This window comes from Artemia sp. Qi Xiang Cuo, chromosome 15, assembly GCF_049724085.1.
Source record: "Artemia sp. Qi Xiang Cuo chromosome 15, ASM4972408v1, whole genome shotgun sequence".
NCBI lineage: Eukaryota > Metazoa > Arthropoda > Branchiopoda > Anostraca > Artemiidae > Artemia > Artemia sp. Qi Xiang Cuo.
In genome coordinates, this window is record NC_142808.1 from 52,874,477 (window position 1) to 52,889,904 (window position 15,428).

Consider the following 15,428-nt stretch of genomic DNA (forward strand, 5'->3'; position numbering starts at 1 on the left):
GAGGCAATGACATTAATGATTTGGATCTATTCCTGGAGAAATGTTTCTAGGCGAAAATTTTTAAAGTCTGACAGATGATGTCATTGATTGATTGATCTGTCAAGAAAGGGGAATTAATTTGTTGTTTCTAAGGGGAATTATTGATACACGATAGGTGAATTGAGGTCGACAGCACAGGTGTTCCAAGGTCGATGTTGTTGTTGTTGTAAGTGCACGCTCTCAGCGAATGTCATGGTCGATGTTGTTGTTGTTGACACACTTTGATTACGCAATCAAGTTTTCGGAAATTCACTTCCCCCTCGAGTCCTAGATCAATAACATTGTTCCCGTTAGAATTCAATGCGCATGTGCAACCTTCGTTCCGGAGTTATTACACATAGAAACATCAAATAAATCGACCTTGGAAAAAGAGGTCATTGACCCCATTAACCACGTGTTCTCCCTAGGGAGGCTATGCCCTTATTTGGAGCCCCGTCAGTATTAAAAATGCTGACAGGACCACGTGGTCCTGTCACGAGTTTTAGGGTCACCTCTACTGATTTTTAGCAAAAGGTGCTCAATCTGGGTAAAATGTAATACGTGGGACTCTAAGGGGGTGAGACGAAGCTTATGTATTATTGATGATATCAATGGCTTGATGTTTTGTCATCTTGGCTTTTTTAAAACTTTTTCTTTAATTGAAGTGAAAATATATTAAAAACAGCAAAATTTTTAATTAGACAGTGAAGAATTTAAAAGAATCAACGTATAATAAAAAATGACAATAAAAATCTGAATAATTTGACTTCACTCTTGGAAGCCTTTATCAACGGAAAAGAAAGAAAACTAGCCTAAACTAAACATAAAGAAATAAAAACAGCTAGAAAAAAATAGGAAAAAATTCACAATTAAACAAAATCTAATAGATCCAAGATGTCTTCTATATGTGCTCTATTATAAGTCCGAATTATCTTCTAATATGGAATTCTACAAAAGGAAACATTTTTTATTTAGAAAATCTCACATATGCCCTAGATCAAAATCAAAAACAGGTTAAAGAACTACACTGTTTGGAAGGTTAAATGAATCTTCTGCATTGCAAATTTCGCAAAATTCGTTGACTTTTTTCGAAGTTTGTTATAACTTGTCCTTTATTATTAAACTTAATCATGTTTGAAGCTAATTAGGTTGACCTTCTTTACTATTTCGTATATGTATGGTTTTGGCCTGTTGCTTTTATTAAATTGCTATGAATTAGACTTAATCTTATTAAAACCTTTTTTTTAAATTAGAAAAAAAAAATTTATACCTGTTTTCAATATATTTTAGATTCAGTTTACTATATTTTCTGTATATATATATATTTAATATGTATTTTATACATATATTTATTATTTGTTATATTTATATATATATATATATATATATATATATATATATATATATATATATATATATATATATATATATATATATATATATATATATATATATATATATATATATATATATATATATATATATATATATATATATATATATATATATATATATATATATATCTATGTATATATATTATATTATATTTTTATAATTAATATATTATAAATGGAAAGGCTGTGTGGTCTAAAAAATCATTGACCTTTTTTTAATCTTATTGAAATTTGGGCTTCAAAAGGGAGTACAACTTGATGGGTGCAAATCTGTTTTCAAAGAGAAAGCTTGCTATATTTTGGGATGGGTTTGTGTTTGTATGGGATTATGTAAATAAGTATTTTGTTGGGATAGCTGGCAGTGCGTTTGTAGCATGTTTTTGTGTAGCCTGGGTGTGTAAGGCCCAGTAAGTCAAATTTTTTTTTTGCTCTTTCCTATCTTTTTATTTTGCTTGTATTGTTTTTATTGATGTTGTGTTGTGTTTAGTCCCTTACAGACTATAGTCTCTGGGTATTATTTTGATATACGTTTTTTATGAATAACGATTGTTGTTATTATTATTATCATACTAGGATTGAAATCACGCCTCCCAGCAGGTATTATTGAAGACCACAAAAGCCTGGAGGCCTTAAAGGCCCAATTATCGAAAAAAAGATATCTTACTCCTTGTGTATGAATTTATACTCCTTTATACTCCCAATTATACTCCTTGTGTATGAATTTAATTCCAATCGTATCTTCTCTTTTTTTTAGTTTTTGTTATAGTTCACAGACATGTTCTGCAATCCTTTTCACTGATTTCTCCACATTTTAATATTGAATTGTCAAAATTAATCTTTGCCATACTTGTAATTCTTGGATTCCTGCTATGTTACGAACGTTGAAAGTGTGGCGAATCATGTAGTATAATTACTCGATTAATGATTATTAAGAATTTTATAGTTCGTCGTTTTAATTAAAAAAATTTCCTAATTTTATATATTTCAGTATTTCAAATTACTTCTTAACTTTGAAATTCTAGGTACGACTCCAAAAGTTAATTAAAACTCCAAATACACACAAAGTTAATTAATAATGATGAAAGTAATTTATATTATTATGTAGATATAATATATATTTATATATTATTTCTTAGTGTATTATTTCTTTATGCGGGTTACTATACTTAATAATATATCTTATTATTATAATTATATTAATAGTATTGATAATAAATAGTAAACTATATTGCACGTGGGGTTAATATATTACACCCAAATTTAATTATTAAGGTTGAAAGTAATTTATATTATTATTTAGACATAATATATATTTCTATATTATTTCTTAGTATATTATTTCTATATTATTTCTTAGCGGGTTACATATAATAGTAAAATTCATTGTTATATTGATATTAATATATCTTATTATTATAATTATATTAATAGTATTGATAATAATCAATAAGCTATATTGCACGCTGGGTTTTGTATGTTACGCACAAATTTAATTAATAATGACGAAAGTAATTTATATTATTATATAGATATAGTACATGTTTATATATTATTTTTTAGTCACTTTTTCCCTATGTTTGATATAGAAAATAAGTCAATTAGTTCAAAGTAACTAAATTTAAATCTTGATAATACACCTGAATTCGCGTAGTTCTATTCTTTCGATCCGCCAAAAAACGAGAAAAACATTAGAAACTTGCTTCTGATTCGATTTTGTCTATAGGAATTACCTATTTCTTTTAGTTTTAGCTGAACTTTTTTATTTTATTTTTAGTTTTCTTGCTTTTAATTATAATTTGGGTTTTATTTTTGCTCTACTTTTTTCGTTTTGCTGAAGACGGCTGCTGAGTTATAGCCGAAATATTCGATTATTTCTTATCCGAAAATATTTTTAACTTTTATAAAAACGCTTGAAATTTCTACGGAATTTATTTTCATGAATCTATAAATCAAAAAAAATTACTCATGTCCAGGCCAAAAACCAGAAATTTGAAATAAAACCACTCTAAATATTTTTAATTTTAACCTTTTTTTATTTTTTCTGTGGTTTAATATTTATATTTTGTTCTTAAATTTATTTATTTATATTTAAAATTGATATTTCAAAAAACTATGAAAGCAAAAAAAAAAGTTTAACTGTTCTAAAAACGCTTAAAAGTTATACTGAATTTATTTTCCTACATCGATAAATCACACAAAATAACTCTTTTCCCTGCCAAAAAGCCAGAAATATGAAAGAAAACCACTCTAAATTTAGTTGTTTTGAACCATTTGATATGTTTTCGGAGGATTATTATTTAGAATGTTTTCTGAAATTTAGTTATTGGTATGTAAAATTGATATATAAAAGTTAAAATAGGGATAAAATCCTTTTAATAGATAGTGTTTTTATCCCTATTTAATAGTTAAAAGGATTTTATCCCTATTTGATCTTTTATTTATCGTCATGGAAAGGCAGTGTGGTCTCTGAAATTATCAATGTCAAATTGATATGTCAAAACCATGCAATCAAAAAAGGAGAGCTGCTGCAAGTATGCAAAAAAGTGCAATCCCTGGTATTGGTATATAAAAGGGTATTACCTTTATATAATGCCCTTTATATAAAAGGGTATATAAAAAGGGTAGTACCAATACCTGGTATTGGTATGTGTCACATGGGCTTATAATACTTAGAAAAAGCTAACATTGTAGCTTGGCATTGTTCCATCACCAGTTTTGGAGGATTATTATCTAGGATGCTTTTTGTTTTTGCTAAGTTGTCGCAGAAAAAACGACATCTTTTTAAATGTACAAAATTTTATTGGATGTCAGGAAGTTAAAGCTAGTCCTTATTGGCGGTGTAGCCAATAAAGACGAAAAAAAAACGTAAGACAAGGATGATGTGTAGCTACATTGACTCCAAGTATAAATTAATTTTATTCTAAGAATTCTTTTCGTTATAGGCTTTCTTATGTTCTGTCTTTCTTTCTTTTTCTTTTCTTTTTCTTTTTTCCCGTATTTTTCCCCTTATTTCCTAATTTCGTTCTTTCGTTTTTGTCTTTTCTTCAGATTTTTAACTTTCGTATTTTGTTTGTACAGAGAAATGGAGCTATTCAGCCGATTCAACCCGGCCCCATTCACGAAAATGCTGACCTTGAAAAGAAAAGAACCCTTTATCATTCGTGCTAGTTACAATGGACATGTACCTTATCCTAGACGTGAAATAGGTAAGTTTACAATATATCTATGAGCCACAATATACCTATCAAGAATAGTGACAATTGTGGCAATAACGGCAATCCATCAGGTGAGAAGAAGATCTCCATAACCGGTTTCGTCTCCTTCCAAACCGCCAGGAAAGAATTCCTGGTGGAATGGAAGAAAAAGAAGAAAGGAACTTGTCGTAACATATATTGCCTTTTAGCCTATTGTAAACTGTTGTCTTTTAGCTTACTGTAAACTAATATATCTATTGCTTGACTGCTTTTTCTTGCAGCTGTAAGTCACGATGTTCATCCTCTATCCTAGTTTATTTTGCAACTGTCTACTCTGTCTATCTTCTCTAGTGGTGTTTTGATAACAATGCTTACAGACGCTTGACGCTAATAGAGTTTATCATAAACCTAATTTTTATAATTTCTATAAAAAAAACGGGTGTGCACCTAGAACAGGACCCCTTGCTTGTGGAGGGCGCTAAAGAATTTGCTACGAATTTACAGAGGGCGTTGAAGAAATTATTACAAATAGTTACTGATGCCGCTTCATTTAAAATTTCGTAGCAACTTCTTTAGCGCCCTCTATAAACGAATTTTGTTTAAACGAATTTTGAATTTAACTAATTCTATAAACAAATTTTAAGGTGCTCTGTTTCAAGGATGACTCAATAAGTTTCAAAACTGAAGAAATGCTATTGAGAAAACTGTTAAATTTGCTAGAAAAAGTGGAAAAACAACTGAATAAGTGAAGATAGTGCTTAGTGCATACAAAATATGTTAATTACAATTATTCTTCATATTATAAAGTAAGACTTGTTTTCTTAACATGTTTCCTTCTCTAGGGGTCCTGCTCTAGGTCTATAACAAAAAGCGTAAAAACTACCTAAGTGGCTACTCTGTCCGAATCAGGAAGAGTCGCTTGAAAACAATCATAATAGATCCTTTCATGTAATTACTTTAAGCCAGAATCCGCTGCTTATTGGCTGTATGAATTTTTTTTTAATTTTGTTTTTTACTTTTTGATTGCCACCCAAGTGACAATGAAAAACTATTCAGCTGCGAAAAATTTCAGTGCCATCTTTTAAGGTATGCCAAAGAACACAATTATACATCAAACTTGACGTAAATAATTCCCAAGACCACACTGGCTGTGTTTGACAGAATAAATAAATTCTAAGACCACACTGGCTATACCTGACGTATGAAACTAAGAGAGGAAAGGAAATAATAAATCAATAATAAAATAAAAAAGTGAGAAAACGAGGATTTTATCAGTCAGTGGCAAAACAAGAAGACGAAGAACAAGCAAATATTTCGACAAGGACATTCGCCAAGTCGTCCTTAGTGCTAAGAAAAAGAAAACAAGAAGAAGAAAAAAAACAAAAACAAAAATCTAACCTTTCGAAGTTTATCCGATAACAAGGGAACAGACAGGTTCTTCGTCTTCATGTTTTGCCACTGATGTTCTTTTTGTTTAAAGGATAAAGACAAGCTCTAAGTTAAAGGATAAAGGATAAAGGACAAGCTTCCGGTGGGCTTGTTTCAAGCTGGTCTCAAGTAATGTTTTTTTACCTGTATTTTAAAACCAATTTATTAGTTGGAGATTTTATTTTAGGAGAAATAGTATATTTACGACTAATTTGCGAGCTTTAAAAATATTTAGCGTTTTATTTTAGACAAAGTAGCACCCTAATTTCCAAACTTTTCCGCCCTATATGTGAGGGCCTTTTTCAACTGTGCTGTACCGAACTGTACCAACTGTACTGTGGCGGCACAACCTCGTTTTTGCCCATTTTTTCCCCTACTATGCTGCTCAGTTCAGTTTCTTTCAAGAAGGCGATCCTACCTCTGGAGATTTTACAGAAAATGTGGATTGCAGCCTAGATTGATGAATGTGACGTTATAATTTGGAAAGATTACTCTCATCTAGAGCCAAAAACTTTACGTTAAAGTAGAGTTCTACAGTCTATTACAGCCAGTCACAAGCTGGATCACATATAGTCAAATCACAATTTAGATATTGTAATAGAAAGCATCCATCTCACGTGAACCGTGAACTGAGAAATTCAAATTGAGGTTTTTTTCTCACCACTTAACAGCAAATTAGTGTTCGCTGTTGTCTTTTTCTTCTTCCTTTCCTTTCCTTTTTTTCTTCTTTCTCACCACTTAACTGCAAATTAGTGTTCGTTGTTTTTTTTCTTCCTTTCCTTTCCTTTTTTTTCTTCTTTCTCACCACTTAACTTCAAATTAGTGTTTGTTGTTGTTTTTTTCTTCTTCCTGTTTTCTTTTTTCTTAGCACTGAGGACGACTTGGCGTAGGTCCTTGTCGAAATATTCGCTTGTTCTTCGCCTTTTTATTTTGCCACTGACTGATAAAATCTTCGTTTTCTCACTTTTTTTATTTTATTTTTTATTTATTATTTCCTTTCCTCTCTCTTAGTTTCATATGTATGACAGAATGAAGAAAATTGTTAAGAAGAAAATCGAGGACATTTCCGGCCAGTAGAAAAAAGAACGATAAATATGCATATATTTTCGTCCGTTATTTCGTCCGTTCGTCCGATATTTTCGTCCACTCGACCGTTCTCAGTGCGCAAGATTAAATAAAGAGTAAAAAATATTGGTTAAAGGTCCTAAGAAAAAAAAAAAACGAACCTCAGAAACAAAACAGTTAATTTAAAATAGGGTACTACATTTAGTTACCGCTTCACCGTTGCTTCGAGACGATTTAAGGGCAGATAGAAGTCCTCAGGACAAAATAAAACAAAACGAACCTCAAGAATTATCAAACATTGAGTGGCTATTGAAACTTAGGAGGTCATTTTGTGTAAAGCTTTTTTCGACTGCTAGTTGCTTACCAAGTATATTACTAATTTCAGGATTCAGTTACCAAATAGCAGCTTGTGAATGAAAATTATATAAAGCAACGGGAATTTTTAAGTGTGTTATAAATGAGGCTTTGGCAGGTTTCCTTTATGGAAACGGTGCAAACGTTGCACCAGGAAGTTTTTTTTATGGAAACGTTGCACCTTAGGGAAGTTTCTTATTATGGGAATAGTGCAAACGTTTGCACCGGGAAGTTTCCTTGATAGAAATTTTGCACCTTAGGGAAGTTTCCTTTATGGAAACGGTGCAAATGTTTCCTCCCTGAAAGCTTGCAGACTGGAAAACCTCGGCCATTATCTGGAAATGTCCTCGTTTTTCTTCTTGACAATCAATTTTCTTCCTTCTTTTTTCAATACCAAACTTGGGACCAATACACCTTCAATCGTAAACCCTATTTTAAGATCTTCATTAAAGGGAAATAAGAAAAAAATTGACTTGTGGCCACCCTGGCTCTAAGACAGTTAATCAGAAAGAATCGCTTGAAAACAATCCTTGTAAATTTATTAGCGAACTAGGTGCTGCCATTACTTGATGAAGTTAGTATCCGCTGCTTATTCGCTATATTTAATTTTTTTCCCCCTATTAAGACTTAGATCTACCAGATAATGAACAACTATTCAGTTATAAAGATTTCAGTACAAACTGTTAAAATATGGCAATAAAAGGCAATTACGTCAATATAGAAAAAAATAAGTTGTTGGCAACCCTGACTCTAGGATAGTTAATCAGATAAAGTTGGTGCCACAGATAGTGCCACAATCAGATTAAACCAATTTTATCAATTTATAAAATTTTACCAATTTATATAAATAAACCAATTTTTTCTTCTTCCTGTTTTCTTTTTTCTTAGCACTGAGGACGACTTGGCGTAGATCCTTGTCGAAATATTCGCTTGTTCTTGGCCTGTAACAGATATAACAGATAATGTAACAGATATAACATCTAGATATAACAGATAATAAACAATTATTCAGTTATAAAGATTTCAGTACAAACTGTGAAAATATGGCAATAAAAGGCAATTACATTAATATAGATAAAAAATGAGTTGTTGGCAACCCTGACTCTAGGATAGTTAATCAGGTAAATTCGGTGTCACAGATGGTGTCACAATGAGATTAAACCAATTTTAGTGCATCTATTAAAAAACGGGCATTATTTGATGAAGTTAGCATCCTCTGCTTATGGGCTGTGTTTAATTTTTTTATATTTTTTATAAAACTTAAATATGACGGACAATGGTGGAACTAATCAGTTGCAAAAGATTGCAACACAAAATGTTAAAATATCCAAGCTCTACAAGTTATGGCAAGGCTGCCTAATCAATTTTGTTTAGTTTGGTCACCCAAACTAAAAAATTTATGTATTTATAATGAAAAAAAAACTATATATTTATAAAAAATTTATAATGGACGTGATAGAATGATCGTTTAAGGTACCACATCGCCATCTTTTTTTCAAAACTAAGAAATAACAGATGATCGGAGACTATAGAGTGACGAAAGATTTCAACATGAAATGTTAAAATTTGGCAACGAAAGGCAATGATACACCAACACAGTTCAAGTCGTAAACCCTATTTCGATATCCCCATTAGAAAAATTAATAAAACTGACTAATGGCAACTCTGGCTGTAGGACACCTGTCCTAGAGCTGTCATATCAAAATTAGACATTCTAAAAATTATTTTACGAACTACACAGAAATTTGTCAGTCTCAGCTTTCTCCCGATTTTCGCCAAATCGTAATTTTATTCTCTTATTTTACTAGTTGATAAATATTTTTTGCTCTTGTTCGTTTCTTCTGTTTTTCGTTTCTACTTCTTCGACGAGTGCCATGTGTTTATGTTGGTATGGTATGTGTTGTAAATAAATCATTTATATAATTATCCAATATAGACTATATTTATTTTCCAATGACTGTCACAAGTCCTAATGGAACCGATTTTGCTTCTTGTGTCAAAGCCGAATAAAACAAAACAGAAACCACCTAGACAGCTAAAATATGTTGAAGACTAAACACACATAAAAATGGTCCATGAAAAATTTACAAATTAGTAAAATATGACACTCAATTAACCTAATTTTTAGACGCTTAGATGTTTTATTTTATTTTCATCTCTGCCATTTAAAAAAATCCAAACGAAAATATTTCATTTGCTTACAACTGGAAATTGACGGGGGGGGGGGGGTGGTTGGCAACCTAATAGTAAAACTCATGAGACTAATTTGCAGTTATGTGGTGAGGGAGAAACCTCAATTGGAATTTCTCAGTTCACGGTTCACGTGAGATAGATGCTTTCTATTACTATATCTAAATTGGGATTTGACTATATGTAATCTAACTTGTGATAGGCTGTAATAGACTGTAGAACTCTACTTTAACTTACAGTTTTTGGCTCTGGATAAGAGTAATCTTTTTAAGAACGTCACATTCATCAATCTTAGCTACAACCCACACTTTCTGTAAAATCTCCAGAGGTAGGATCACTTTCTTGGAAGAAACTGAACTGGGCAGCATAGTAGGGTGAAAAAATGGGCAAGAACGAGCTGGTGCTGCCACAGCACAGTTGAAAAAGGCCCTCACATATAATGCGGAAAAGTTTGAGGTAATAGGGTGTTGCTTTGTCTAAAATAAAACACTAAAAATTTCAATTTATTAAATATTGATTTAAGAAATATTTGTTAAAGAGGTTAAAAATGATGAGATCGCATCTCAAACAATGGTGTGATTTATGGCAATTTAGCTCAAAGCGGTTGCTAAATTATTTATCAGGTGTTGTTAAGTTAAGCAGTCGTTATGCTTGTTGATAGTGTTAGGGGGTGGGATATTGTGAAATTTCAGTCGGAGTTATAGGCTACATTACTGAGGGATAAGATCAATGCATAAAGGAAATTTGAGGGATTGGAATTTGTTGAATACGCTGGGAATGCAAATTTTTGGATTTTGCTGAATTTTACCTGTGAAATAACTGAGGGATGTATTTAATGAGGGTGTAACCTGTGCCTGAGGGTGTAACCTGTGAATAACTGAGGGATGTATTTAATGAGGGTGTAACCTGTGCCTGAGGGTGTAACCTGTGAATAACTGAGGAATGTATTTAATGAGGGTGTAATCTGTGCCACTAATTGGATATTGTGTGTGTATTTTTTTTTATTTAGTATGATAGTGGATTTGGTATTTTGCCCTCCTCTTCCTGCTCTTTCAGGAGAAACTGTATTGATTTCTTTTTTTCTAGTTTTGAGCTTTTAACCTAAATTATTAATTGATTTATATTATTTATATGTAAATTCATTTGTATTATGCATTGTGATAATATTATACTTATTTTTTTTTTTAATATCGTATTATATTAACTATTATATCATATTAATTTTTTATTATTTTATTATGAGTGGAATTGCAATCAATCATACACTCCATATTATCAAAGATATTTAACTCTTTTTTCTCTTCTTGATGGGGATTCACTTAGGGAAAATTAGGGAATCAAACTTAGGGAAAATTCTACTGTTACTATTCTAATGGGGGAGATTAATTGAAAATTGGTGACATCTAAAATAAAATGAACTAAGTGTCTTAACGTCATTCTTTCTTCAAGGGGATAAAGGGACCCGAAAGGTAAAGGATAGATTGATCATAAAACTAGAATGCATCATACCTAGAGGACCCCTATTATACTTCCCACTATCAGCAACAATTTACCGAACATAAACAACTGGGAGGGGATATGGGGTTCGCCCCCCCCCCCAAAAAAATATCCGACTTGGAAAAGCGTAATGGAAACGCACATAAACAATTTTTGGTACTTGTGTCTTATAGCCACCACACTCAATTTCTGTCTAGAAGTGAAGTTTGGTTAATGCTAATGAAATAAAACAAAATATGATGAAAATATAATACTTTATCAATAAAATTATTAAACTACAACAAAGAATTATGGAAGGGGGGCCACCCTGACTGCATTATATTAAATACGTAACTGAACTAACCTAACTTAACCAATATACCAACTGAATATTTTTTTGAAATATAGCTACGATGTAGTTTCCCACCGAACCGAAGCTAATATTGTCTGGTATAAAGACCATGAAAACCGGTTATTGTCTCATGGTGGCGATACAAGATCTTGAGTGTGGTGGCTGTAAGACAAAAGTACCCAATTTTTCATATGAACGTATTGTATTTCTTTTAACGTCTGAAGTTGTATTGCCAAGCTTTCGTTTCTTCGTTCCTTTCGTTTCTTCGTTTCTTCATGTTTCTGTTTTTGAATGGAAAAACAGATAAGAGTTTCAATAGGTCCTTTTATTAGACAGTGAAAAACAAATACAAGATACAGATATTTTATTCGTGAAATATACATAAAGCTTCACAATACACCTGCGCACATACCTGGTAACATAATTGAGCGCACTAAAAATTACAACAAATTATTTAACACCGTTAACAAATTAAAAAAAAAAAAAAAAAAAAAAAACCTCTCGCACCACTGCCCAAATACAAACAAGGTAAATAAAACCAAAGTCAAGCAGAGGTAAACTTCCCCACCATTCTGCGAAATTGCTGGTAGTCAGCGCACTCTAATATCCAGAGGAATAGAATTCCACACCTTTGGACCAATATGCCTCAAATTAAATCCTGCCCTAGTAGTTCGCCTAAACTCTTGTGAGAAATTGAACTTAAGTGATTTTGGATATGAATGACGCTGCGAGTTAAGAGGGAAAATTCCATGGAAATCTGATACTAACTGACCAAAAACGTAATTGTGACATATCTGGGATATTGCAATGAAATGAAGAAGAAGAAGAAGGAATTCTGGAAGAAGAAGAAGAAGAAAGATATAGTCAGTCTTTGTCATCAGCAGAGATACTAAAGTTTTATAATTATTGTAAACTATATTTATGCAGAATAAATATAATAACTATCGGAACAGAAAATTACCGGTCCATTGGCTTAGAGGGTTCATTTAAAGTCTTGAGTGAAGTAACGTCTTATGTATGGGGGTGATTAGGAAGATAAGGAAAATTTATAACTATAAATTCAGAAACATTTCGTTTGCAATTGGAAGACAAAGAGATTGTGCTACCTTCATTAAGAATTCAACGTAAAATTAAGCAAGATTAAAGAATAAAGACTTTGAATGAACTCAGTTAATAAACCAGTTAAGCCAATGGACCGGAAACAATCTGTGACCCGGAAGTAATTATTTTGTTCTATATAAATATAGTTTGTGTTAATTATAATTCTTTAGTTTCTCTGATGATGATGAAAGCCGACTATCTTCGAAATATCCAGAACTTTTGTATTTGTTTTTCACTGTCTAACAAAAGGACCTATCCCTATTGAAATTCTGATTTGTTTTTTCATAGAAAGGCAGCGTGGTCTTGAAAAAATATCAAAATTTGTTCCATAGAAAGCAATTTTTTGCTACAGCCCGATGTGGCTGAGCTCGTTTCTGGAATGCGTCCATGATACGATTTTTTAATGTCTGATGTAATTGATTACAGTCTGATTTGGTTGAACTCGTTTCTGGAATGCGTCCATGATACGATTTTTTACTGTCTGATGTGGTTGATTACAGTCTGATGTGGTTGAACTCGTTTCTGGAAAGCGTCCATGATACGATTTTTGACTGTCTGATGTGGTTGATTACAGTCCGATGTGGTTGAACTCGTTTCTGGAATGCGTCCATGATACGATTTTTTACTGTCTGATGTGGTTGATTACAGTCCGATGTGGTTGAACTCGTTTCTGGAATGCGTCCATGATACGATTTTTTACTGTCTGATGTGGTTGATTACAGTCCGATGTGGTTGAACTCGTTTCTGGAATGCGTCCATGATACGATTTTTTACTGTTAAACTGTAAAATTAGTCAATAAATTAGTAGAATCTATTTAATTACAAAATATTAAATCAAATGGTTTTTTAAATTTTAGGTGATTTCCTGATCAAAGAAGTACGCTCATCTCCAACCAACGAAGCCCAAAAAATCAAGATTAAAATCAAGGTGAATACACATGGAATATTTACTGTAAGTACTGCAGTCCTCCACGAACAGACAGAAGTAGAAGCCATGGAAACAGAACAAACCAATGGGCCAGAATCTGAGAAAAAATCCACGGAACAGCATCAATCTCAAGAAGAGGAGAAAATGGAAATGGAGGCAAAAACAGAAGAAGGTAAGAAGACTGAAGAAGGGAAGAAAACAGATGAAGGCAAGAAATTGGTTGTCAAGACGACAGAGTTGCCAATTGAAAGCCGAACAAACGGATTTTCTGATGCGGTTGTTGATCAATATGCCGAAACGGAGGTAAGCAACCTGTCATTGGATAAAGCTATTCATAAGTTTTGAAGTTTGGATCAACATATTTAGGTATAAAGTTGGGATGTGCCGTGAGTACTTTTTAGGCTAGGCTGAATATAGATGGCAGCATGTATTATTTATACTTGGTTGTGTATTTAAACGCCAGATCTATCAAATATAAAGATTTTTGGGTAAGTTGCTTTCCTAAATTGTAAAATGATCTCCAATAACTTTAAGGGAGCATAACCCGGAAAGGCGGAGGGGATCTTAAACTACTTGAACTACTTGAGTTGTAAAAATATCTATCTTTCAGGGGTCACGTATATATTTAACCAAACAAATAGCATGTAAAAATCAAGCCTGCATTGTGCACTATTGATCCGTGGCCCCAATTAGGAGGGAGGGGGCATGGGGGCATTTGCCCTCCTTGATTTTTAAAACTTTTTTTCATATTTCTATTTAAAAGTTGATTAAATCCCCACCCCTCGAAATATTGAAAAACACCTTTTACATTCTCGTAAAAAGTTGAAACCAAAATTGTTGTCCCCCCCATCCGTATATTTTCATGAACTTGCACCTGCTGCTAATGATGATTATTTATATCTAACCTCTTTACCACTTAGAGGAGCATAAATGAAATGGATCTCTAGAGGAAAACACTCAAGGAAAATTAATGCATATCAACTAGTTAAAACTGCACAGTTAAGCAGAACTTCAACAATACGTACACGAAACTTGTAGAATATATCCACAAATTAGTCAATTTTGGACGAGATATTTAGTTAAATAGGAACCAAGAACGAGTCTAGGATCAAGGTCACCGGTCCAGAGCGACAAGTAGCGAAAACACTTACAGAAAGAAGAAAGAAAAACGAGCAAATTAGATTGCGCTCAGGTAATGTAAAAAAAACAAAAAACAAAAAAACAACCCATTATGAGACCAAAGAGGATGGGGGCCAGAAAAGTGCTGTAGAATCTATCCACGGTTATTTTGCGAAACCAATTCAAGCAAGTTATCTGATTAATTCTCTTAGCTTACCTGTTAACACTGTTAGTAGCCCAGTAGATGAGCTAAAAGGGAGTCCTAGATGTTTCAAGGAAGAAGGTGCAGATATGATTATTTTTAGACCCCGGCGCCGCGCCGGTGGATCGACCGAACGCTGCCGACGAGAGGCCCAGTTGACCGCCGCCGAAGTGTCGCTACGCCGCCGCCGGCAGAGGCGGCGTTGTTCGACTTACTTTAAATTAATTTTGCGAAAAATTTTTATTGCGTCAACCGCAAAGTCGGAGCTTTTCTTTCTCGTGTGGTTTAGTATTTTGATTTTCCCGATTAGAAGTCAAGTAGGGCTTGCACTATCCCCGAATTTTCCAGTATTTCCCCCGAAAATCTATGCGTCACCCCGAACAAAAATTTGGTTCCCCGAATCCCCGAAAATTACGCAATCACGGTTCCACCCCTAGCGATTTACCACCAGTGACTTTCCCTGCCAAATATTACTTTGCATACCATAATTCTTCACTACTCTCTTGTTCGTTAATTTTCGTTTCTTTTGTTACTTTGCATAAAAACCAGTCTGATGCAATTGCAAATATTGCAATATACACAGTTCTTCATATGTTGACAAAAAAGT

At 32.8% G+C, this 15,428-nt stretch overlaps 2 protein-coding genes across 4 annotated transcripts in view; one reads left to right on the top strand and one right to left on the bottom strand.

Moving 5' to 3' along the window:
* Nucleotides 1-15,428, bottom strand: part of LOC148943845 (heat shock protein 105 kDa-like) — a 221,648-nt gene that overhangs the window by 70,783 nt on the left and 135,437 nt on the right. The window lies entirely within an intron of this gene.
* Nucleotides 4,476-15,428, top strand: part of LOC148943846 (heat shock 70 kDa protein 4-like) — a 31,691-nt gene continuing 20,738 nt past the window's right edge. The window contains exons 1-2 of the mRNA XM_089101399.1: nt 4,476-4,618; nt 13,430-13,803. Coding sequence (XP_088957525.1) covers nt 4,495-4,618; nt 13,430-13,803 — 498 coding nt within the window. The 5' untranslated portion in view covers nt 4,476-4,494. The remainder of the gene's footprint in view (nt 4,619-13,429; nt 13,804-15,428) is intronic.